Source organism: Ranitomeya variabilis, chromosome 4, assembly GCF_051348905.1.
Source record: "Ranitomeya variabilis isolate aRanVar5 chromosome 4, aRanVar5.hap1, whole genome shotgun sequence".
Lineage (NCBI taxonomy): Eukaryota > Metazoa > Chordata > Amphibia > Anura > Dendrobatidae > Ranitomeya > Ranitomeya variabilis.
This window is the reverse complement of record NC_135235.1, coordinates 500,217,321-500,244,302: the sequence shown is the minus strand read 5'-3', so window position 1 is coordinate 500,244,302 and position 26,982 is coordinate 500,217,321. Positions and strand designations below refer to the sequence as shown.

General features: G+C 41.3%; 1 protein-coding gene across 2 annotated transcripts in view; it reads right to left on the bottom strand.

Moving 5' to 3' along the window:
• Positions 1 to 26,982, bottom strand: part of WNK4 (WNK lysine deficient protein kinase 4) — a 177,570-nt gene that overhangs the window by 26,025 nt on the left and 124,563 nt on the right. For both annotated transcript variants that reach the window (XM_077252009.1, XM_077252010.1), the window contains exons 5-15: positions 13,296 to 13,384; positions 12,152 to 12,371; positions 10,916 to 11,273; positions 10,043 to 10,182; positions 9,312 to 9,388; positions 8,984 to 9,125; positions 8,195 to 8,311; positions 4,420 to 4,584; positions 2,462 to 2,516; positions 2,205 to 2,360; positions 160 to 1,061 (exon numbers count right to left, since the gene is read on the bottom strand). In XM_077252009.1, coding sequence (XP_077108124.1) covers positions 160 to 1,061; positions 2,205 to 2,360; positions 2,462 to 2,516; positions 4,420 to 4,584; positions 8,195 to 8,311; positions 8,984 to 9,125; positions 9,312 to 9,388; positions 10,043 to 10,182; positions 10,916 to 11,273; positions 12,152 to 12,371; positions 13,296 to 13,384 — 2,421 coding nt within the window. The remainder of the gene's footprint in view (positions 1 to 159; positions 1,062 to 2,204; positions 2,361 to 2,461; positions 2,517 to 4,419; positions 4,585 to 8,194; positions 8,312 to 8,983; positions 9,126 to 9,311; positions 9,389 to 10,042; positions 10,183 to 10,915; positions 11,274 to 12,151; positions 12,372 to 13,295; positions 13,385 to 26,982) is intronic.

The window sequence follows — 26,982 nt, the reverse complement described above, 5'->3', positions numbered from 1 at the left end:
ATTTACGGTAAACTCAAGGTTGGAGCACCATAATCATCAGTTCTCTCTGATTTATTTGGAGAATCTAGCAGGAACTTATCCCTTTAATAAATTTGTTGACTGAACCACGTCCCAACAAGACAATTTACATCACCTCACACGTTAAAAGCTAATGCTTACAGGTTTGTTCATGGTCTGTCCCACCACACATCCAGTAGCTTCTGAAATCTGATTTCCAGTAGGAGAAGAAGAAACCTCGTTGAAGCCCCCTAACACTGGCTGGAGCTCAGGCAAGTCCTTGACAATCCCAGGAGAAGGTGGCACTTCCAGATGCTGAGTTGGCTGTTGAAGGTATCCTGGCATGCTGGTAGATGGCACTTGCTGAGGAAACATTCCACTCTGAGGCACATAATCTTGGGGTGCAAAGGGCTGTGAGAAATTGCCACTCACATGAGAAAAAGTTTGGCCTGGCATATTTTGAATATACATCCCACTGGTGTGAGGGGAGCCTGGGTATACATAAGGGCACTGACCACGGAAATCTTTGACTGGACTTTGAGGTTGAGAGTAACTTGAGGGATACATCAAAGGAGTGTGGAGATGTCCAGACATTGGCTGAGGAAAGGCAGGAGGCATCCCTTGAGGTTGTGTTGTAGCAGTTGATGCCACTGGTAACAAGGTTTGAGCCATACTCATAGCCAAAGATAAGACATTGGCTAAGGAAAACATAGGCGCTGTTGCAGACCACTGGGTGGCAGGTGGAACATTAGATGCTAAAGCATTAGTCATAGTCTGTGGCACCATACCACTATTCAGCATGTGTTGCAAGGCATTTCCATGATTTACAGAAGAATTGATCATGTTTGGATATAAGGGATTTTGGGAGCTCATATGTTCTGCAGAAGATGAAGGCATCAAGTGTTGGGGTAAAGTTGAAAAGTAGTTACCACTATGCATGGAGCTGTATGTTGCTGGCGGAAAAGTATGGGAAGATGGCATGGAATAGCTGGTTGAGAAAGGTACAGCGGGACTGGATGTTGTTTCAAAAGAAGGCCAGGTTCTGCTTGCTGACATTGGAGAGCCTGAAAATCAAACAGGCATGGTAAAAAAAGTTTAAAGAACTTGAAACAGCAAACCTAAGGCAAACAGTAACATCTGGAATCAACGACTCAAAATAAAATTTTGTTACTTTCAAGTTTCAACCAAATGATCTTCAACCTAGAACAGAAACTGTAAAATTGTATGCATAATGCAGTGTAGCATTTTCTTAATTCAATTGCCCCCATAGAACCATGTAGGTTCATTTACAGGATCAGCACATCCACTCCTCACTGCTTAGTTATTCATGGAAAATAATGTGTAGAAGATACATCAATTTTGTAATTTTTAAAGAATATGATTTGTATAGTTCAAATGTTTTATATCTTGGAAGAATGAAATTGGGATGACAATACATAACTATAACCCAGACATTTTGGACATTTGTACGTTTTCAACTTTGTGGAAATAATTTGGAGAAGGCTCTTTTCTATCCAAGCATGACTATGCCCAAGTTCACACAGCAAGGTCCATGAAGGCATAATTGGGTGAGTTTGAAGGGGAAGAACATGACTGCCCTCACAAATCCCTGAATTCAACCTCATCAAACACCTCTGGGATGAACTAGAACGCAGATTGTGGCCCAGAACCTCCCGTCCAACATCAGTATCTGATCTCACAAATTCTCTTTTGGATGAATGAGCAAAAATTCCCACACATACACTCCAAATCTTATAAAACGCCTTCCATTGAGAGTAGAAGCTTTTATAGTTGTAAGGAGATGAACCAAATCCATATTAATGCCCCCGGATTTACAATACTATATAACAGAAGTTGCTGTAGGTATGACATGTAGGTGTCTCAATACTTTGTTCATATAGTGTATTTGTCACCATAAGCAAAGGCAAAACGTCTAATAAATAGTGTGCCACAATAAAAGTATGTGCAGAGGAGAGGAGATACATTGGTAACTAAACGCTCTCATACTCATTAAAGAAAAGTAGTCTGAACTGTAGCCTGTTTTCAGTGGGACTGGAAACATCTAATGTGCATGGGGCTTCCCAACTCTCCAGACTGAGGATAAAGAAGGATGAGGCCTATTAAATTTCAACTATAACATTAGTTAATTGTTATGCAAGGAGTAGGTATAAGTGATTTCCATTATTTAACTGCAACTAAAGAATTACCTATGGTCAAAGCAGGAGGAAGAGATTTCGTTCTATGGTCTGGTGCACCCATTAGAGGTCCAGCTGGACCAAACACATCATTGTCTAGAACAGGACTGCTCTGGTAGACATGGCCAGGGGAACCAATTCCTTTGCTGGGACTTGTACACACTAAATCTAGAAAGAAAAGTAAAGCTTAATTTAAATGTAAATTTGGGGGATAGAAAATAAAGGAAGTCACTAATATCTGTAAGAAGAGGACCATTTTAGGTACTTACCACTAAGCGAAGAAGAGGAGAAGGATCGTGATAACTCTTGAAGTTGAAGATCAGCCTGTGGGAAAATATTGAGATGACAAGTTGGCAATTTCCCCAAATGTTTCACTTTCAGTCTTTGTACACCTAAGCATCATACCCTTTATATCACTTAATATCACTTAAAGAAGAACCCCTATCAACATTTTTATTCATTTAATATACTGCAGTCATCTGTAACGATTCCACCCCTTAGTGCTGAGCTGTCTGTGTAGTAATTGACAGCTCAGTTGTTCAGTCTGGTGCAGGGGCGTGCTGATCTGTCTGTGTGTTGATTGACAGCTCGGCCGTCCAATCTGAGTCTTTGAGTTGCTGAGCTCTCGTCAGGTGCTATCAGATACCATAATTGCTAAGCTATTTATCTGAGCTGGCAGTCCCAGATAGCTGTGAGCCGTAGCCTCAGCTAAAGCTGGAGTCACACTAAACGACTTACCAACGATCACGACCAGCGATACGACCTGGCCGTGATCGTTGGTAAGTCATTGTGTGGTCGCTGGGGAGCTGTCACACAGACCGCTCTCTCCAGCGACCAACGATCAGGGGAACGACTTCGGCATCGTTGAAACTGTCTTCAACGATGCCGAAGTCCCCCTGCAGCACCCGGGTAACCAGGGTAAACATCGGGTTACTAAGTGCAGGGCCGCGCTTAGTAACCCGATATTTACCCTGGTTACCATTGTAAAAGTAAGAAAAAAAAAATACTCACATTCTGATGTCTGTCACGTCCCCCGCCGGGGTCCACAGGGTTAAAACTGCTTTCGGCAAGAGCGCTGCTAATGCACGCGCTGCTGCCGAGAGCTTCCCTGCACTGAATGTGTCAGCGCCGGCCGTAACAGCGGTGACGTCACCGCTGTGCTCTGCTTTACGGCCGGCGCTGACACACGCTCCTGCCGAAAGCAGTTTTAACCCTGTGGACGCCGGGGGACGTGACAGACATCAGAATGTGAGTATGTGCTGTTTTTTTTTTTAACTTTTACAATGGTAACCAGGGTAAATATCGGGTTACTAAGCGCGGCCCTGCGCTTAGTAACCCGATATTTACCCTGGTTACAAGTGAACACATTGCTGGATCGGCGTCACACACGCCGATCCAGCGATGACAGTGGGTGATCAGTGACCAAAAAATGGTCCTGATCATTCCCCAACGACCAACGATCTCCCAGCAGGGGCCTGATCGTTGGTCGCTGTCACACATAACGAGATTGTTAGCGGGATCGTTGTTACGTCACCAAAAGCGTGACGTTGCAACTATATCGTTAACGATATCGTTATGTGTGACTCAGCCTTAAGTGTGGATAGTTCCTTGTATTTTGCTGATTACTTGATTATGACTTTGTCTCCTCCATCCGTTTATGACGTATTCACAGCTTTTCCATAGGAAGTGACTCAGAATCACATCATCAAATAACACTATATACTTACAATTTCTGATTTTGCCTGTCTATTTAGTTAATTCTTCTCTTTTCCATTAGGCCTATGACATGACATGATTAAAAACTGACTAGCTGAATCCTTCTAAGCTCTATGTAGAAACAGGAGGTTAATTTTCCATGTATGAGCCGTAAGTCACTGCAAAAGTCCCTAGCAGGAGGAGGAGGGAGCAGCTGGGTCAGGCGGTAAAGAGGGGAATGATAAATGCTGGGACATGAGACTTCCTGTTTCTACATTGAACAGTGAAAACAGAAGAAATAGCTCTGTAGAAAGGCAAAATGACCAATTGTAAGTACAAAATGCTATATACCGTAATATGATGAATATGATATATTAAGAGGAAAAAACTTTGATGGAAGTGCTCTTTTAATATATCACTTATGATTTCACTTGAATCTATCTAATGCTTTTTATCATTATGGTTATGCAATCTCAAATGTTTGTCAACATTACCTTTAAAATCATTGATAAATACATGGAGTCTCACATACCTGTAAATTAGGCAGAGAGGCATTGCATGGACCAGTAGTCAGCCTATCAATGTCATCTTCTCCATTAGTCTCTTTTTTCAGGAGTGTCTCCACACGGTGGATGATGTCCTTTATCCTATTGGTGAAGCTCTCTCTTTCCGACTGCATAATAAACTCATTGTTTACCTAGGTGGGGAAAAAAAAAACCAGAAAGAAACTTAAGTCTCTATCCTATGTTTTTACTTTGGCTCTAATTACACTATAAAAATTAAACTGGATCTCTGCTGAAAAAGCAACAGCTTACAAAAGTCCATAAACACACCTATTGTTGTATGTACAGTATTAACCATTTTAGGTGGTAGAACTGCTCTTCCTTTTGGAAGAAGAAAACTTTCCTCTATAGGCAGACATTTTACAGGATACAAAGTTGCATAGTGTGCCAGCCCACCTGGCATTCTGAGCTTAGATTGTGCCTTCAATTTTATCGACTTTCCGTAAATCACTGCACAAAGATAACAATCTGCAACAAATCTGCTTCTTTCTCCACTTATCTGAGTTCTCTCCTCCTGCCCTCTGTCTCCTGTACTGATCACCCTGCTTTTTTTAACTGGTAACTCCATTATCTGAGAGGAAGAAATGAACATAGACAATAAAGTTTACTGCAAGGGCCGCATACAGCTGCTGCCCATAGAAGTAAAAAAAGGAGAGGAAGGAGCGGCCGCAGAGAGAGGAGGCAGAGACACACACAGATACTGCTACTGCTGTGCATGTGAGAGAGCTATAGCGTACAATATTCAGCATCTCTTATTTTAGTAAATCACTACAGTGCCTTGCGAAAGTATTCGGCTTCCTGGAAATTTTCAACTTTTTCCCACATATCATGCTTCAAACATAAAGATACCAAATGTAAATTTTTGGTGAAGAATCAACAACAAGTGGAACACAATTGTGAAGTTGAACCAAATTTATTGGTTATTTAAAATTTTTGTGGAAATTCAAAAACTGAAAAGTGGGGCGTGCAATATTATTCGGCCCCTTTACTTTCAGTGCAGCAAACTCACTCCAGAAGTTCATTGTGGATCTCTGAATGATCCAATGTTGTCCTAAATGCCTAATGATGATAAATATAATCCACCTGTGTGTAATCAAGTCTCCGTATAAATGCGCCTGCTCTCTGATAGTCTCAGGGTTCTGTTTGAAGCACAGAGAGCATCATGAAGACCAAGGAACACAACAGGCAGGTCCCTGATACTGTTGTGGAGAAGTTTAAAGCTGGATTTGGATACAAAATGATTTCCAAAACTTTAAACATCCCAAGGAGCACTGTGCAAGCGATCATATTGAAATGGAAGGAGTATCATACCACTGCAAATCTACCAAGACCCGGCCGTCCCTGTAACTTTCATCTCAAACAAGGAGAAGACTGATCAGAGGTGCAGCCAAGAGGCCCATGATCACTCTGGATGAACTGCAGAGATCTACAGCTGAGGTGGGACAATCTGTCCATAGGACAACAATCAGTCGTACACTGCACAAATCTGGCCTGTATGGAAGAGTGGCAAGAAGAAAGCCATTTCTCAAAGATATCCATAAAAAGTGTTGTTTAAAGTTTGCAACAAGCCACCTGGGAGACACACCAAACATGTGGAAGGTGCTCTGGTCAGATGAAATCAAAATCAAATTTTTTGGCAACAATGCCAAACGATATGTTTGGCATAAAGGCAACACAGCTCATCACCCTGAACACACCATCCCCACTGTCAAACATGGTGGTAGCAGCATCATGGTTTGGGCATGCTTTTCTTCAGCAGGGACAGGGAAGATGGTTGGAGCCAAATACAGGACCATTCTTGAAGAAAACCTGTTGGAGTCTGCAAAAGACCTGAGACTGGGACGGAGATTTATCTTCCAACAAGACAATGATCCCAAACATAAAGCAAAATCTACAATGGAATGGTTCACAAATAAACGTATCCAGGTGTTAGAATGGCCAAGTCAAAGTCCAGACCTCAATCCAATCGAGAATCTGTGGAAAGAGCTGAAAACTGCTGTTCACAAACAATCTCCATCAAACCTCACTGAGCTCGAGCTGTTTGCCAAGGAAGAATGGGCAAGAATTTCAGTCTCTCGATGTACAAAAAGCTGATAGAGACATACCCAAAGCAACTTGTTGCTGTAATCGCAGCAAAAGGTGGTGCAATAAAGTATTACGGTAAGTTAAAGGGGCCGAATAATATTTCACGCCCCACTTCAGTTTTTGATTTTCCACAAAAATGTAAAATAATCAATAAATTTCGTTCAGCTTCACAGTTGTGTTCCACTTGTTGATTCTTCATCAAAAATTTACATTTGGTATCTTTATGTTTGAAGCATGATATGTGGGAAAAGGTTGAAAAGTTCCAGGGAGCTGAATACTTTCGCAAGGCACTGTATCTGGAGAGAAACAGTAAAATACTGTCCATACCGTACATGAGGGCTATTTATACAGGTGTCACTGTTCAACCCAGGTATTAATGTGAGTATTCTACTACCACAAGACAAGGCAAAGATGCATGATCACATTTAAGTCTGTTTTTTTCTTAAAAAAGCAATTATACTTCATACAGGTGTAAAATAAAAATGGTCTGACTGTCAGAAGCAATTTTTTTTTTATTTAAAATTTTAGTTCAAAATTGGATTTTTGTGTCTCATATAGATAAAGAGTTAGCATTTCTAAAGTCTAAGCAAGGTGTGGAAGAAAAACAAGGAACCCCTGGGCGCTGCTGGAAGAACAGACGGCTCATGAGTAGCTATATAAGAAAGGGAAAGTCAGCTTACCCACTGGAGTATTTGGAAGCACAGAAGTTTGTAGTGCAATGAGAGGCAATAAGGAAAAAAAAGAAAACATCCAGCTTCCAGGGTCATCAAATAAAATTAAAAAAAATGTATTATAGAAAAATTAAAATAGTCACAAATATGACCCCGGAGCAAATGCGTTTTACCAGATGATCCAGGAAGCTTAATTTTATTTTTCTTTTTTCCTTGGCTCACAGTCACTTTATTGAGGCTACGCGTTTCAGGACCAGATATAACTTCATCAGGCTATGCTACCTGTCTTTAAGAAGGGTAATAAATCTACAGAGAAGACATCCTTTATTTATCAAGTTTCTATATTCTAAATTCTATGTTAGATTCACCAAGTGTTTCTAGGCAGTGTATACAACGTAGAGATCAAAATAATTCATCACTCCCAAGTTTCTGGGATTTGGGACAATCTAGTAATCCTTACTTTGGATGATGATGATGATATTGAACTCTATCTATCCAACTCAATTATTTCCCCAAGAACATTGATACCAGCGGTGATTTAGGAAAAATGTTGTGACTCTACTGCACTATATTATTTTCCCTGTACACTTTAGGTTAAGTTCAGATGCAGCATTTTTTATGTAGATTAAAAGAGGCTTTTTTTTTAACAGAACCAACAAAACCTATGAGGTTTTAAAAATCTAACGCACACGCTTGTTTTTTTTTTTTTTATTGAACTTGAGAACTGCAGCACTATTATTTTTTTAATCTGCAGCATGCCAATGCTTCAGCTTTTTTGCAGCATTTCTGAGGAATAAAACTAACTTTAGTAAAAATATTATGTAACTAAAGCACACATATGATCCACACTCAAAAACCCTGCAAAAAATACAACAAAACATACATTTTGAACGTACAATTTTTACTGTCAGAGAGGAAGTTTTGGCTGCAGGAAAAAAAAAACGCTGCATGTGAACATAGCCTTAGTTGAGAATACACTGTTACTTACCATAACTGCTGCAATGTCCTCTGGGTTATCCCCATCCAGGTCAAACTTGAAAGTGACCATTTTACCATTATAAGTCTGCAGCTGGCACTCTACAACTCGATCACTTTTATCTGAGATCTGTAAAAAAAAAGAAGAATTTGACTGTAAAAACCTGATAATATCTTGTGTACTGCACAATTATAACTACGGTAAGTTAATTATTTTTTAGAGAGTTAACTTTTATTAACATATTTTTGCTATGTAAAAGGTGGATTCATGGAAATACCAGTGCTATTCATAGTTATTATAAACTAATCTTTTACTGTGTCTCATATAGAAAGTCAGATTGTTCTAAACAGCTATACCATGTGAAGAGCACTTTAGGCATAAAGCATTGCAAGTAAGGCTACGTTCACATTTGCGTTGTTGGGCGTTGCGTCGGCGACGCAACGCACAACGCATGCAAAACGCATGCAAAACGCATTGTTTTGTGACGCATGCGTCCTTTTTTTTGCATGTTTTTTGACGCACGAAAAATGCAACTTGCTGCGTCCACTGCGCCCTGACGCTTGCGCCAAAAAACGCATGCGTCACAAAACGCAACACAACGCATGACCATGCGCCCCCCATGTTAAATATAGGGGCGCATGACGCATGCGTCGCCGCGGCTGCGCCCGACGCAACGCAAATGTGAACGTAGCCTAAGTGCAGCAATGGTTCTTTACTTCAGAAATATGTCTTGCATCAATTTTACAAATCTCCTGAAAACTGTTTTTCAAATGCACAGTGAGCTTCAGGTAGAATGCTTACATTGATTATACGCAGCCTTGATCTTGCTTTACGCCGCAGAAGTTTAGCAGGAGTCCTCTTCACAGGGGACTTGACAGTCCGCTCTACAGGAGAGAGGCCTTCACAGCCATCACTGAGCCCTGAGGCCACATCGGATGCATAACTGAAAAGATATTTTATCACGCTTATAACATGATATTAAGCAAGTGAAATTCATCCTCACCAAAGATCACAGCAAACTGAGGAAAGTGTAAGAAAATCTATGCAAACAAATGAAAATCTTGGCCTGATTATTAATTCTAAACACCCTTCCATTAAATCTATTTTTTTTTCCAAAGTGTTTGCTCACCTATCCACTGGAGAGGAGACATCACTAGGTGGTGCAATAGGAGAAGATAGGTCTGAATTCACACTTACTGCAATACTCTGTGAAAACAAGATCGTGAAAGATTAATTCATTCTCAACTCACAATAAATATTGTAATAAATTAATTCTCCAAAAGCAGTCGACGGCAAGTTTAATAAAAAAAAAAAGTCTACAACGTTAAAGGGATGTCTGGGACTTTTTGTTTTTTACTACGTGTCAAAAAAGTAACAGGCAGCTAGTTCACGACAGAGGCAGCTATCTGTCTGTTGTACCTACCGCCAGCACAGAGGGGTCACTAACTACTCCTGACGCGATTCAGCTGCTTTGAGGTAACTAAACAGCTCTTCTTCTTCCGGGCTGCTCTGTAGATGGGGTGTGACTGTCGACGTCATGTTGATTGACAGCACCGGCTCCCCCAGTTAGGCAGCAGGGAGCCGGCTGTCAATCGGCATGACGTCGGCAGTCCCTCCTTGTCAACAGAGCAGAGTGGAAAAGAAGCAGCCGCTCTGTTGACTTGACGTCAGCAGAAACATCTGAATTGCCGGCAGAGACCACTCTTTTCCGGGAAAGAACTGCACCATGCAGTGCTTAAGCGCATTTTTTTTTTTTTTAACAAAGTCCTGGATTTCCCCTTTAAAAGTATACATAATTTAGTATGTTTTACTACTAATGTGCAATCAGATTATAAATTCTAAAGTTCTTGTACTTCTTACCCCAGGAAAACATATCTCTGGCTGAGTGCCTGGCGGGCTATTGGGATCTTCTTGAGAAGCATCACTTGAAGGTCTTTGAGGCCCATCTGCCGTATCCATAAAGCCAGAGGAACTTAGGTACCCATCTGTCTCACAGTCCGCTGAAATAGCAGATGTCAAGTTAGACTTAACTAATTAAACTTGAAAATAGAAAATATAAGAAATGGGATTAGACCATACATTCCAACCATGACACATTTTATTTGCCACATGTTGAAGATTACAACAACTTTGATGAATGTTTCACAAGATCGGCCTCCTTAAGATGCCCAAACATATTAGACTAAATATTCTGTGAATAAATGATTTCGACTATAACTTGCCAGGTATAATCTTGCAATCCCTTAGATATAATTAAGACTCCCAAACCCTTCAATTTTGACAGTAACGTCTGTACATCTAACGTGTATGGGGTACGCCGACTCTCCCTTGACAGTTGATATTGGGAAGAGAAGGACCAGTGGAGTGTCACTTCAACCCAGAAGACTCCAGTCACAGGCAAACTTCATAGGATTGCTTACCAAATGTATATTCCCTCATCCAAGGAACAATAACTATCTAATGTGAGTGACCATCTTTACAAATTTACCAGCTTGCCTCACTCTACTGATTAAGACTCATTTTTATTTGTAACTTCTCCACTTGGGATAAATGACCAATACTGGCATGTGTATCCAACCAGCCATTTACAATCTACAACTTTTCAACATTCTACACTAGTTAGCAATAACTTTCCCATTACAACCCTACACTGTCATAGTATAACCAAATATAAATACATGGCATTTACTTGAATAATTAGCTCAGTATACATGGCAGAAATATATAGCTTACATGTAGCAGATGAGTAACATGAGTGTCTGAAGTTAAATGGATGATGCTGGTCTGCCTCTGGCTCCTCTGGTTCAGGCAAAAATGTACCACTGCTGATTGACTCAGTAGAGTCTGAAGTTGTTGGTAAGGATGTAGGACCAGATGCCACATCAGAAGTAGTAATGGTAGTGGTGCTTTGAGGGCCTCTCAGCTGCTCAAGAAGCTTGAGAATGCTTTGCTGCTTCTCCTCTTCTTTCTTCTTCAGTTCCTCTTGGGCACGTCTCACCTTTTCACGCTTACGTTTTATGGCTAATACCCGGTCTCGGATGGCTTTTGCCACAATTTTGTAGTCAGCTTCACAAACAAAGTTAAGCACCACCTGGGAAACACATAGCAATATACTCACTGTTAATTCACTACATCCATCTCTCTCCATCAAAACTGTTTTACATTTTCTTAAATCATGTGACATATATAGAGCTAATTTTAAATCCAATGATTTGTTAAGTAGCCCATACACTCTATATATCTGTAGGACGAATACTCTTTTATCCAACAGCTTTCTCACCCAAACTCTTGATACACCACATACTTGCTCATTCCAGCTGTACATGTATTTTTGATATATCTTCACTGACATTAAAAGGATCAGGTGTGTAAATTCAACTATCCTGATCCTTATTTTACCCCAACATTATCTGTGAATTTGTGGGGCCCCGTGATCTGCTTCTCTAACGTGTATGGTGGCCTTAACGGTTTTGTCTTGGAGGAACATACTTATAATTTATCCATAGGACAGGTCATCAATATGAGATTGGTGGTGGCCTGACACCTGGTACTTCAACTGATCAGCTGATATGTGCTTGTAGGGGCCAGATGTAAGTAATGTATGGAGCTGAACACCACAGCTCTGTACATTGCTCAGTACTGCAGTTTATCTCCCAATCACTTAAACAATATATGTAACCGTTGAGATGTAACTTTAGTAATTTATGACATAATCATAACCAATCTTCCAAACAATGGGAAGTTTGCAGAGTTGATAGCTGCTAAGGGTGAGGCCTCTTAACAACCGTTAACCGCAAAATACAAGTATAGTCTAGTAAATACTATTTTTACGACATTAGTGGATGATGTTCTTTGTCTCTATCGCCACTTAATAGGTGACAAACTGACTATTTTGGAGAGAAAAAGGGTTAAAGTTTCCATTCAATTAAATTTTTCTATATGAAAATGTAGGCTTATTAAAATTCTTACCATCTCCTGTGCCACCTCTTCAGCAACATCCTTGTAAAGGTCAAAGAGAAACTCAATAGCATTATTATCTTTGTATTTGCCATGCAACTTTTTGGTGTCATCCATCCTTAGCCAAAGCTTCAAGGCTGGTTTAACTCCATCATCCTCTTCAGCAAGTTCAACATGGACTCCAGTGTCCTCCTGAAAGAAGGAGTGTTCGAGCAGATCCTGGATGGTATATCTGTCAAGGTCGATAGTCATTTATTGATTACATCTTGTAAAATGACAGTATGAGAAACAGCAGGAATGTGAAAACTCCAAATTGCTTATTCATCTGTTTTAACTAGCTCAGTCTATGTGGTCAATAGATGGTGAAGAAAATACAACAATAATTCACAGACAACACAGAAAACAAAAACGTGGTTTTATCTTTTTGAACACTTTAGCTGTCCATACACACATACACTTTCTGACCTTTCTATTTACCCCATGCATTGTTGGCTAAGCCATGCTTGTATGTGTTCTGAATGGGAAGAGAGGCATAAGTTGCCATCAGACTCCTTTGGGGTCGGCTCACCTCCATCAAGAACAAAAGAATCGGAAGCAAAAGGATTCATCTTGGAGAAACCTGCTAATTTCATCAACCAATGTAATTCAGTGGTTGCCTTGATTCTCCTCCGCGATGTCACAGAAAAAGGGTCAAGCATGTTGGATTTCACCACGTCTAACCCTTCTTTCTGTGACATCTTGAAGGACAATCAGGGTAACCGCCGAATGACATTGGTTGATGAAATCAGCAGATTTTCCAAGATTAATCGTGGCCACCTTTATAAACCTAGAACACTTATGTCTCACTAGTACTCTCTAGCTGTTCTCTATTGTCCTTCTTCATATACGATAATATATCATGTAACATCTATCTGAGACAAGTACTGTATATAGATTCCATTCACTTCTGGGGTGGGTTAAGGTGATGCCACATCAGAGCTTTAAAGTGAGAATAAATGTAAATAAAATCATTCGCTGACGTTCACACCAAAGTTGAACCTTTGATTGCACAAGGACAACTCCCTGATTGCCTCTCCACACCTCTCCACTAAGTCTGTGCACCTATTGTGCTCTGATCAGGTCAGTATAGTTACTCATCTTTTTGAGGAGAGTTTACCTTTCATTCTTGTTCATGCGTATACAGCCCTCGATGATCTCTTTAAGCTCTGGGACTTTAACTTTATAGAAACTGTCTGGCTTCATGCCCTGCAGACGATGAAAAGAAACATAATGTCAGGTCAGAAAGGTTTGGCCAAGCATAGTTCTGTATGGAAAGGCTGAAATAGTAACATGCTGACGACCTGCAGACTGTGCACACAAAATGAGGGTGACCATAAAGCAAGGCTGGATGCCAGGGGCTCAGGTTAAACAGAACTTGTTCTCTTCTATATATAACTTTCACAAAACACCATGTTCTAGGCACTAAAACTACTAGCACATTCTTGTAGTTTAGTATTTTGTAACTGGATGATGGAGATTCTGTAAAAAGTTAGGAGTTACATTTGTAAGGTTAGCTAAACGTTTAAATATATTTTTTATTATGTGTTACAGCCACTGCTTATTAGTGTTAATCTGTGGGGGTCCAGATCTGGAGACCCATATCGAATGCTCAAATCAAGAGGTGAAAAATCTCAGTGTATCTTTGATGATAAGTAGAGTGGTTTACGGATCCTTAAACCTTCTATTGGGCTTGTACACCACTCCACTTGTGCTTGAGGATAAACCAAGTGCTTCAACTCCTTGATTGGACCAATCAGTGGGTATATAAGGACCCAGGTCTCCACCAGTTAGAGCGATTGTTCGCTCCCAGTCTCCCAGAGGTCATATGACATTCTTAAGTCATGTGAACCCTAAAACTAATCAGTGGCCACTGATTAGCTACAATTTTCAGTATTCCGTCAGAGCGGATCAGTGGCCGCTAACTGACTGCATCACAAAGTAAATATATGTTTTTTTATTTTATGATGGACCATTTAGCTGTTATAAATGTCCAGCCGTGGATAACACCTTTAACACTACTTAGAAGCGGCTATGCCATATTACAAACATTTTTAAACACACTTAATGTAAAATAAATGTGCATGAACAAATCTGCTGTGACTCCGAAACTAACGAAATTATGCAGCAACAATTTTAAATTGTATTACTACTGTATTTAGTAACACATCTTGATCACAATGTGTGAGTCTACCTGAAGAAAACAACAAGAAAAAAACACTCTGATGGGTCTATACATTATACAATGTACCCAGAGATCAGGAGACTTCCCTCTTCTGTTGTACAGGTAAGGCTTTTTTTAAAGGTAGAATGTCAGCACAAAAAAACTGTTAAAACCAATTACAGGCACTAAGTGCACCCTCCCACCTATTTGTGCCCTCATCTTCCTAATTGATACCTCTGATGTTAAATAAGTCACTGAGCACCTGGGCTTTACTTTAAGTCATTACTTTGAGTCATTTTGTATATCCAAGAGGTAACGTTTCTCCTTGTGTAGAGTGACATGTTAAGCATGCCGAGATGTGGAGACTTAAAGCTGCAATGCTCCTCTGGGAAATATGCAAATTGTCTCTTCAGAAAAGGAAGAGGACTAGAACTCTAGTGCCACCTATAGGATGTAGCAATCCTAACAGTCAATGTTGACCCTTTAACGAGCCTTGGATAAAAGCCAAAACCAGAATCTCAATGTCAGACTCCCTGTAAGTCTTCAATTTAGAGTGATAAGAACATAAAAATAAAATTAATTTAGTTGATGAATAAATTACATGATGGACACAAACAGTGTCTGTCAGGTTCTGTCATGGCGTCCATCATTTTACTGGAAGAAATAATGCAGCATTCTGAGCTATTTCTTTGTGCAAAAATAGTGGAATCAGCAATGGAGGCTTAGATTCAGTGGTGAACGAAGTCTAAGCATTCATTTACACAAACTGACTGTTAGGTGTCGAGTTCCCGCCTCTGCACAGGGGGAATCTCGAACCACCTCCGCTGCGGTCTCCCATTCTTCTCCAGCTGCAGTGGAGCCTGCTCAGCGGAGACGTCGGTCCCAGCATCTGGCTCAGGCCGATACTGGGCGACTGGTTACTACTGTTCTTCCAGGCTCTGCCTATGTAGCCAGTACTGATCAGCGGCGAGCAGACGTCTCTGGGACTAAGTCCTGCTTTTCCCCTTCTGAGCATGCCCAGGGTAAGACCTCTCTTTGAAGGTCGGGGGTCACATGCTCAGATACTGCAGCAGCTTCCATTGGTCCTCTAGGAAGGACCTGAAGTTGCTCAGGTACTGTAGCACCTCCTTCCTCTAGGAAGGTCCTGAAGTTGCTGCAGCTATAAAAGGTTCGCATGGCTGCACGGCCATGCGCTAGTATCAAACCAATGTCTATGAGCTCAGCGCCAGTGTGGTCATGTCTGGATGTGGTTAGGGTTCGGCTGAAATAAGCTCCTAGAATACCGGCACCTCTGGTGAGGAGTTTGTATAAGTGTACTCAGGGCCTTGGCTGAAATAAGCCACTAGAATACCGGCACCTCCGGTGAGGAGTTGTTTGTCTGTTTTCGCTGACTGCATGACCACAGTTTGCTCTGGTTGGTAGCTGTGTACCTCTGTGAGGTTAACAGGGCACAGCATCTTGTTCCTAGTGACTCTGTGGAGTTAACAGAGTTTGCTTATACCGCCATATAGTGCCGCTATTTGCCTGCAGCAGGTTCCTCTCCTGCACTGTAGACCCCGGGTTGCGAACGCACCTAATAATACATATATATACTCAGTGCGTTCCGCCAACGCTAACACTGACCAGAGGCAATAACCTACCGCGATCATGAAATATTTACCAATCCACGGTCAACTACTAGGCTGTTTACACAGGCAGTCTAATCTTAAGGATGTCCATTAAGCAATCAATAATAAAGGAATCCGGGCACATAGGCTGCCATTGTTCTTGGCAGTGCGAGTCCTGTGCTGTCGAGAACGAGGATCTTATGTGCAGCGCAAAAGCTCATTTCACCTGATAAATGAGTGTTTTGTTAGTTGGTGATCAGGAGCCTGTTTAGTCTGAAAGTTTATCGTGAAATATTCGCAATACTTTTTTCAAAGGAAATAAACCTCAAAGGGGTTGTCCAGCCATAGGTTGCAAGAATACGGTCACTGAATGTATCTGCAGACTTGTGATTCTCACAACCTGCGCATTGCACACTGGGGATTCTCCGACTGCAAGTATGTCATTTGCATGGTCCCGGTTACATTCAGACTAGACATATGGTGGCCTCGATCAATGCACTTGCATTAAGCAAAGCTGCGCACTTCTCATCGGCACAAGACCACATGTATGCAAATCGCATACTTGCAGTCACGCACCCGCCACTCTCGGTGCCAGCACCGTAGAATATTCACAGCGTGCAATATGAGGGTTCACAAGGCTTCAGTTTCATGAGGTGACTACAGACTTGCAGCCTAAGGCTGGACAACCTCTTTAAGTCTCCTGTTGATACTGAAATACTGTGTGCAGGAAACACACTGCTGCAATATAGAATAAACCTTTATATTTACTAAGCCTGTTCTCTAAACGCTTACACCGTCCCTAGAGACCCTCATTGTGAGTGCAGATCACAGCTCCTAATCCTCTTCACAGTTCCCTCAGCAAATGCCATATGAGACTCCTATGGATCTGTGTTGTGTATCACATGAGTACATGTATATTATCAGCACCGTAACCATGGCGACGCGCGGTAACTGAAGACTACTCAGGACCAATGGAGCTTAAAGCTGTTTTATTGGCCTAATTAATTTAGTGCTGATGTGCTAAACACACAATCTGCAGAAGCACACTGGGTTTTACATAATGCATAGCATTTAAAACACAGACTGACAGGAGGAATCTTATGGGGATTGTATTGTGAAAATAAATGTTAATCCCTGCAGTTCAATTATTTACCTTTGAGGGTTCTTGAAGTACAGCTATTTATCTTACACATTTCTAGAGGGTGTGAATGCGAGGTCCAATTTGTTCCATTTATGACCTGCTGTCTTGTCCTTCATAATGCTTATATGCTTTCTATGAAGCACATTGATTTATGCTAGCGCATTAACTGACAATAAGTATTTTCTCTTTAATAAAATATTATGTGAATTTGTAAGGGCACTGAACATACCTTTTCCCTTTTTTAAGGTACAAAGACTTTGGGGTTGATTCACCAAACACTTTTCAACAGAATTCTACCATAAAACTGTTTAAATTGTTGCAGAGTTGTTGCACTGCTCGAAGGTTTGGTGTTCCAGTCATTTTTTAAAAGTGGGTGCATGTTAGCTGGGAAGGAGTATATTCCTTGTGGTGGCGAATGGCAGCCGAAAGATATGCCACAATCATTGAGGTGTACGCCTCTTATTGAATTTGGTGCGTCTTACTCCAGTATACTCTTCATCAAGACTGGAATAGTGTCAGAGGGCCTAATAAAAGGGACTTGCACCAAAGGAGCACAGTGCAAACAGTAACCTGCATTTGGTCTGTGCAGTCTCTAGCTTGGAGCTTGTCCGTCTGAGGAGAGTAAGTGAACTGGAGGCCAGTGTGGGCTTGTTCATTGTTGGACCATTGGTGGCAGAAGTCGCTTGTCTATCGCAGAAGGAAATGGATTGGAACATGGACAGAATGTGATGCAAGGTTGGTGGAAATGCTGCACAATGGTCCAACTCAAAAGTGGACACAGACCGAAGAGGGCCCCTGTTCAAGAATAGTATACGAGCCCTTTGCAGTCCAATATCTCTTCATAAAGCACAATTCCACCTGCTTTGGGGAAAGCAGTGGGCCCTCTTAGCTCTTGAGCCCTGTGCGGCTGCGCATGTTGCACCAATGGTACGTCTGCCCATAGTCCAACTAGCTCTTCTCGGGAGCTCCATTGAACAAGAGTTATCACCCTTATGTGGCTAAGCCTGGAGAGTGTCACTATAAGGCTACTTTCACACTAGTGTCGTACGACGCACGTCGCAATGCGACGTTGCGACGTACCGACGCATACTGTGCAAGCGCCGCACAACGGGGGCAGCGGATGCAGTTTTTCAACGCATCCGCTGCCCCATTGTGAGGTGCGGGGAGGCGGGGGCGGAGTTCCGGCCGCGCATGCGCGGCGGAAAAGACGGTCACGACGCACCAAAAAACGTTACATGCAACGTTTTTTGGTGGCGACGGACCGACGCAACACGACACAACCATCGCACGACGGTTGCGACGTGTGGCAATCCGTCGTGATCCATCGTTAATACAAGTCTATGGAGAAAAAACGCATCCTGCAAGCACTTTTCCAGGATGCGTTTTTTCTACAAAACGACGCATAGCGACGTGCAGTGCACAACGCTAGTGTGAAAGTAGCCTAAGCAGATAGAGAGATAACTTAGAGATCTGTCATCCCTTGAGAGTTGTGGTCTTGGTTAGTCTAGCTGTGAAAGGCAGCAGCTTGCGAAACTCAGCACAATCTGCCACTGAAGCAGTGTCGCTGGGCACATTGTCAGCCTGGAAAGGGTCACTACAGGGAGTTTGTGGGAATATGAGTGACATTAGGAAGCAGGGAAGCCAAAGAAGATTGAATGGTGATAGACCTATACCCAGGGGAAGCTACAGCTGACTTTAGGTGAGATGCAGTGTTAGACATCAGCCAGGAAGGAATTGGGAACAGCATGTAGTAGGGAGTTCGTTGTTCTGAGACCTGTAGTGAAGTCTGGTTAGTTCAGTCCTGTGGTGCCATTGACTATGCACCACTGTAGTAGGAGTGTTTATAGAAAAAGGGCCATGCATAGAAGTGACCCTCCTCCATACTGAAAGTTTTGTTGCAAAGTTGATGTGTTACAGTATTACAAGTTCTACAAACAAAGGTGAAGCATCGCTGTTTAGAAGTCAGTGTGAGGTGACAAAGATCAGAGGCTTTTGGAAAGCTATCAGGGACTACAGGAAAGAGTTACAAGTACTGTACTCCAAAGACTGTTCAAGTTGGCTTCTAGAGTAAACTGCATCCACCAAGTGTTTGTGCCTTAGGTCTCCATTAAGCTATCAATCATATGTGTTAACAAAAGAAAAGTAAAGATCTTTTGTTTTAATAAACTTTGGGTAGACTATTTAAAAGAGAACCACCATTAAAAAAAAATCTTTTAATAAAGTGGTACCAAGTAGTTGGTTTCACAGTTTCTAAATTTCCAAGAATAATACAATGCACAGGATAATACACAGGATAATACAATGCACAAGAATATACAACAATGCAATTACTATTTATTATTTCTTATAAGTTCAGTATTTTCACTCGCTTCCATTTTGTTATAATGGAACATCACACAATCCAGGACCATGATGTTGATCTCTCACCCCGAGTTAAAACTCTAGAAATAGTATAATGGTTAAATAACTATTCATTCTCTGATTTGTTTCCATAACTGAAAAACCTGAAAACAGAAATTTTCCTGGGCACAAAGGGATTAAGCCAGAGGAAACCTTCTAGTCTGTAAATGTGTTGTTATGAAACAAAAACTGGAACATCACTGCACTAGGATTAACTTCACTGGAAAAAAATTAATTGTAGGAAAAAGTAGAATAGTACCACTTTATAATTCACAGTATATCAGAGTGATTTAGAAGTTTCCATGCATAAGAAATACTGAGCCTCCAAGATTGTTTGCTTGTCAAAGTGGTCCTATAGAGTGCGTCTTTATGGTACGGAGATCTCAAATAATTAAAATTTTAATTATGAGACTTATGGTGATGAAAGTACACAAAGGTACAAAGGTGTAGCCATAAAGAGGAGAGAGTTTCAGTCACAGTTGGGCCCTGAATCAAGAAGGGCATAAAAGCTGCCTTTGGCTCATATTAGAAGTCCAATTGTGACGCTCATCTTGTGAACTGGACTCACTAAGACTCAGATCTGGATGGATACATGGGTTGATGAAGCTGACACGACGACACGTGGGGAGCGAGGATGTGGCACACTCAGGAATCAGCAGGGACTGAAGCAAGTTAAGAACGGTGTATACAAAAGCTGAAATAAACCAAACTAAAGTCTTGAATCTCAATCCAAAGACACAGGTGAGAGTCCTAATAGGGCTTAAATAGGTTCATGGAGATGACGTCACTGAGCCACACTGGGCAACCGGCAAAACGCGACGTGAAGCACAAAAGATGGCAGAAGACCGACGTGAAGGAAGCCGAGCCCAGGATACTCACGACAGGTGTGTAACACCAATACTTTTGAAGACCAGTGATAGTTGGGGGCCTTGTGGAAGATTTTACTTTGGGGTCGATGAGCTTCATGTTACATTACTTGAAGTGCAAAATTCACCCAAAAGACACTTTCAGAATGAAAATATGCACAAAACACCAGACTGGTTCATGTTTTACAATTAAAGTCAGAGTGACTATTTTCCTATATTTATAGGTACTGTTGATTCACCTTATACATTAAAGATGGCTGAGTATATCCTGGTCCGACTGCTGTAACAGCTAACGTTCCTGAAAAATATGTGGTCTGTCGATATGATTCAGTAAAAAATCCAGATGCCCAATCTTGGCTCACAGTAAAGTTGCAGAAAAACTTGGATTGACAAGGCTTAGACTTCAAAGTCAAATCTTAAAGCAACTGAACAAACCTTTACGCAACATTAAGATGGAAATCTTGTATAAAAAAAACAACACTGTCCTAAATCAACTTTAATGTACAGGGTATTATATAAACAAGAATAGTCTTAGGGCTAGTGACAAGGGCTGACCTCTAAATTGTATGCACCTCACTTGGCCTCAGATAATTCAGAGAACAGCACAGTCAGTCCAGTCCCTGTAAACAATATTTTTTAGCTCTCTCTATGGTTTGTTTTCTCTGGCAACCTAAAGCTCAGGATGAATGCGCAGCTTGTGCTGCCTCGGTTAATAGAGTGGTTCATGGGTTTTAGAGCAGGAGATCATTGGTGAGAGGGAGGGAGTGTCAAGAGCTGCCTACTTGTTGATGCAGGAAACCATAACAGAGACATAAGTCTACCTACGCCTAACAAAAGTAGTGGAACTGATCCTACATAGTCCAGTAACACGCTAAATAAAAGAGCACTTACCTCAATATTACATTTTCAACGCACAAGACTAATAACCAATATATACACTTGGAATATACTAAGACTTAACACTTTCTTAAACTGCACATGTAGTTATTTCCTATTTTATCATTATTAGGATTTGCGTTCTTACAGGGCGAGAATCCGATAAAATCATACAAAGCCTGTAGAAAAGCGTGATCCTGTTGCCATAACCCCCACGAGTTAAACTACTTTTGGTTCACATATACAGTCCAATATGTACAGCAATCTGATCTGATTCTCATGTTCTATAACTTGCCATCTATTTTACTTTAACATTCTACCAGCACTATAAGAGATGGAACTTTCCTAATTTCCCAGCATACATTGTTCTTGCCCTCATCCAACAGCTGTCCTGCCATGAGCTGACTGCTATCTCTATGACAAGAAACTAGAACAGAGAGACAAAGACCTGCATCACTTCCAGAAATCTGTCTTAGTATCTCTTCAGCTGGAGATGGATTAGGGTCGGTTGACATAGTGTTTGTTGCTACAATTGGTCCCTGTCGGGGCTTAAGTCCTAACCCTCCCCCCGCAAGATAGGCCATTGACTATAATTATGCAGAACGGAGTCAACGTGTGCTCTGTTGTCTTAATGTTTGGGTGTATATGCTTAAAGCGGAAATTTCAGTGGCAATTTTGCAACTCCTGCTGCGGGTATATCACATGCGGAATTGGCATGCGTTTTCCCGCTAAACACTAGCGTTTTGCAAGTGTAATTAGCTTGCAGAATGCTAGCGTTTTCCAAGCGATCTGTAGCATCGCTTGGAAAACTGATTGACAGGTTAGTTACACTTGCCAAACATAGTGTTTGACAAGTGTGACCAACTTTTTACTATTGATGCTGCCTATGCAGCATCAATAGTAAAAGATATTCCCCAGTCTCTCCCCTCTGTCAATCCCTTCACTGGCTCCCCATTGCCCAGAGACTCCAGTACAAAACCCTAACCATGACGTATAAAGCCATCCACAACCTGTCTCCTCCTTACATCTGTGACCTCATCTCCCGGTACTTTCCTACACGCAACCTCCGATCCTCACAAGATCTCCTTCTCTACTCCCCTCTTATCTCCTCTTCCCACAATCGTATACAAGATTTCTCTCGCGTATCACCCCTACTCTGGAACCCTCTACCACAACACATCAGACTCTCGCCCTCCATCGAAACCTTCAAAAAGAATCTGAAGACCCACCTCTTCCGACAAGCCTACAACCTGCAGTAACCACCGATCAACCAACCGCTGCACGATCAGCTCTATCCTCACCTATTGTATTCTCACCCATCCCTTGTAGATTGTGAGCCTTCGCAGGCAGGGTCCTCTCTCCTCCTGTACCAGTTATGACTTGTATTGTTCAAGATTATTGTACTTGTTTTTATTATGTATACCCCTCCGCACTTGTAAAGCGCCATGGAATAAATGGCGCTAGAACAATAAATAATAATAATAATAATAATAGAGTGTCAAAAAAATAATTAAAAAAAAAATCATGATATTCTCACTTTCCGGCGTCCCCCGGCAGGCTTCCCGCTCCTCGCGATGCTCCGGTCTCAGTAATGCTTTGCAGCATGACCCCAGATGACGTACGGTCTCGCGAGACCTCTACGTCATCACAGGTCATTTTTGCAATGCATTACTGGGACCGGAGCGTCGCGAGGAGCGGGAAGCCTGCCGGGGGACGCCGGAACGTGAGAATATCATGATTTTTTATTTTAATTCTTTTTTTTTTACAATTATATGGTTCCCAGGACCTGGAGGAGAGTCTCCTCTCCTCCTCCCTGGGTACCATCAGCACATGATCCGCTTACTTCCCGCATGCTGGGCATAGCCGCATGCAGGAAGTAAGTGGATCAATGTATTCTTATGTGTGCGGAATCCCCGCGATTCCGCACAAAGAATGAACATGCTGCGTTTTTTTCCGGAATGTGATTCCGCCGCAGAAAAAAGGCAGCATGTGCACAAAAATGCGGAATGCATTCTAAAAATAGGATGCTTAATGTGAGTGTTTTTTTCGTCTTTTTATAGCGCGAAAAAAACGCGAAAAAACATGAACGTGTGCACATAGCCTTAGTGTCTAGTGTTAGCTATCCCTCCTAGCAGCTCAGAGAAAGGGCAGGGCTCATCCGGGATTTTAACCTGGGAACTTTCGCACCCTAAGGCCAGTCTCACACGTCCAGATATTTCCAGTACCGGAAGAAACGGTCCCGGGGCTATCCGTGTCCGTGTGTCCATGTGTGCACGTAGGCCATCCGTGTGCTATCCGTGTCTATCGTCAATGTGCTGTCCGTGTGCTGTCCGTGTGTCTGTGTATTGAAACAATTTTTTTCTATTTTAACCCTATGACTTAAAAAAAAAAGCACACGGACAGCACAAGGACATCATCCGTGTGCGGTATGTGTTTACACGTACCTGTTGACTTTAACGGGTCCGTGTGATCCGTGCGCTCCCACGAACACTGACATGTCTCCGTGATTTGCACACGGACACACGGTCCGTGAAAACACACTGACATGTGCAGAGACACATTTATTTTAATGTGTCTACGTGAGTCAGTGTCTCCGGTACGTGAGAAAACTGTCACTACACGTACCGGAGCCACTGACGTGTGAAACCGGGCTAAGCGAGAATCATACTCCTAGTTAATATAGATTTTCATAACCCTTTCCATTTTTCAACAGTTGCATTCTTAATAATGCTGTCTACTCTACACTAATAGGAAAAGACATACATTTTTATAGCTCAATTTTGAGGGGAAAAAAAATCACCTCACATGGAATTTAATTTATTGCAGTTCTAACAAGTTGCAACCGGCTCTTAGGGTTCAGAACTTCTTGGAATCAAATTATACTGATCTGAATGACGTGATTAGAGGATCTTAAGAAGTAGATGAAATAATCATAATTGTCTAAATTATTACAGACTTAATTTATGTTGGTGCTTGAGCTGAAGAATCCTTTGTGATTAATGGCTAAAGTAATTACATATCTAGCTGGCAGTTCTTTAATATTTACCATGTTTCAGCTCTTGATATGCCGCTGTTTACGTGAAACGCAATATCAGCACTATGTCCACACCTGGAAAACCAGCGCAGCATAAAACACATACCCCTGGTGCCGCGGTGCAAACGGACTTTACTTGGTCTAGTTCAAGCTGGTATGAATTTTCTCAAAAGTTGCAATAATCATTATTGGTGTATTACATATAATTAAAGAGTTATTGCAAAAAAATAATATATGCAAAGGCTAGGGGAGGCTTGCTGACTGCTGGGGGTCCAATCTCTGAGACTCTTCTTGGGATCCCACCATAAATGGATCCCTCCTTTGCTGGGAGCCTATTTTGAATGGAGCAATGCACATGCGCTCAATGCACCTCAACGCACCTCCTTTCCATTCATTGTCCATGAGTTTGTCTGAAAAAGCTGAATGCAGTGCTCGTCTTTCCAATAGAAAATGAATGGGGTGGAGGTCATGCTTGTATACCTCCAATCAATTCAAGAATTTGGCTCATAGAGCCCCATTACTGAGGTTTCAAAACTCCAATCTGAGGATCACAGGGGGTTTTGTGCATAGGGCATATAAATAATTCTTTAGGCTATGTTCACACATTGTGTTTTTGCAGCATTTTTTTTTGCAGTTTTTTTTGCAACTTAAAACCTTTTTTACTTTTTAAACCAGCAAAAGCAATGAGATTTCAGAAATCTCATGCACACGTTTGCTTTTTTTTTCCTGATTGTATTGGAAGACTGAGTTTTTGAAATCTGTCTCGTGACAATTTTTTCACTGTTTTTGCAGAGTTTTTTTTGCCCATAGAAAGCAATGAGAAAGTGGAAAAAAAACACAATGGTGTTCTTCACTGCATTTTTTAAAGTGTTTTAGGCCAATAAAACTAAATTTATTAAACATGCAGTGTAGAAAAAACTCACATGTAATTCGCACCCTAAAAAACGCTATAAAAACCAAGTACAAAAAAGGCTGTAAAAACACTTTTGGATGCAGTGTTTTTCTTGCCAAGACAGCAGGTTTTGGCTGCAGAAAAAAAGCTGCAAAAACTCTGCATGACACGGTCTCAAGGTAGTACAACTCCTGTAATAAATGCATTGCAGAGGACTTTCTAAGATGCTTAACAGGACATGATATTTTTTCGGGTATTATTCGACACTTATTTTCATCCTCGGATTCACAGATACCTTCCACGATTGATAAAGTAGAACTAGTGGTGGCCACAAACAGAAGAGGGCCCCTGTGCAAGAACTTTATATGGGCCCTTTGTGGTCTAATATTTCATAATGCACAATTCCAAGTGTTTTGGAGGTGTTAGTGTGGCCCCCGACCTCTTGGGCCCCTGTTGTATGTCCACCCCTGTGTAGAACCATACTTGACTTATGTTGCTGAATCCCAACGTTTGGTCAGATAGACAACATATGCCCTTTTTTGTAAAGAGTTCTTTGTTTCCCCAAAATTTGATTTATTTCCAACTTTCTTTCCGCTTTTTGCTAATACATGATCAATTGCTTTCATTTCTGTACGTTCTGCAAAAATCTTGAAATATATGTGGTTGGATATTGCCAAACCTGCAACCGTCCACAGCTGCAGCTTTAAAGCCCGGTCTCCAGGTGCGCGGATGGCTAGGGACTAATTAAAATCTGATAAAGCAGAGAAGGTCGTCTCTGTGCCGAGCTCTCTCCCGCTTTTCATTTATGGTCTATTTATAAATGTTTATCATCCAAACCTGCTTTCCTGTCCTGAACTTTCCAAACCTGGTCGGACCTTTTCCTGTAAACACGGCATTCCAAATATGATTCCCCTGCCGCTGCTCGGAGCTTCTTCCCACAGCTCCAAAAGCCTTCCATGCCATTTATCAGCCGCTCACAAGGAAGGAGGAAAACACCCAACCTCCACTCACTGTCAGATAATACTTTCCGTCTCTTCTTCCGCTCAGAATGGCAGACAGAAAATTAGTGTGAAAAATGGGAACTTCATCCTCACTCCGGTAGAACAGACCGGTAGAACTACAATGCTCAGACATGAAAAAAATCACAACGATCATATACTTAGCAGTGTGTTTGTACCATGTACAGATTAGGTTAGGCTATGTGACCAATAGTTTCTCCATTCTGAAAATTTTGAGAAATTAAAGAATAAGGCCGGTATGAAAAATCATCCGAGTTTCATCAAGAAAACTCAGACGATTTTCAACTGACTTTCAACCGTGTGTCCGTTTTTTTTTACATCCGTGAGATCTGTTTTTATACATCTACACTGAAAAATGTACATGATCAAATACAGTTTTCCAGGTTTATGATAGAAATTAATCGGTAAAAAATTGGATGTTCCTCAATGGGATGTTACTCAATGTTCCTCGTGGGATCTTTTTTTTTTAACTCATCCATAGACTTGAATGGGTGAGTCTCATGCGAGACTTGATATAAGATCATTAAATACGTAAACCATATAGGGCGAAAATACAAAACTTTATTAGAATCAACAATTGGTGTGCAGCGGAAATAAAGAGAGACAGGGGCACATACTGAATAAATAATGACATATCATAAAAACAGTCTTAATGGAATATAGAAAAAGGAGGCCTGTTTTGTATGAATAACAACAATGACCATCTAGCCACATTCTGGGATGAAACCCACAAAAAAATAGTAATACAGATAAGATCACAACTATAATTACCCAGTGGTATTTGTGAAAATATTGATTACTGTAGATA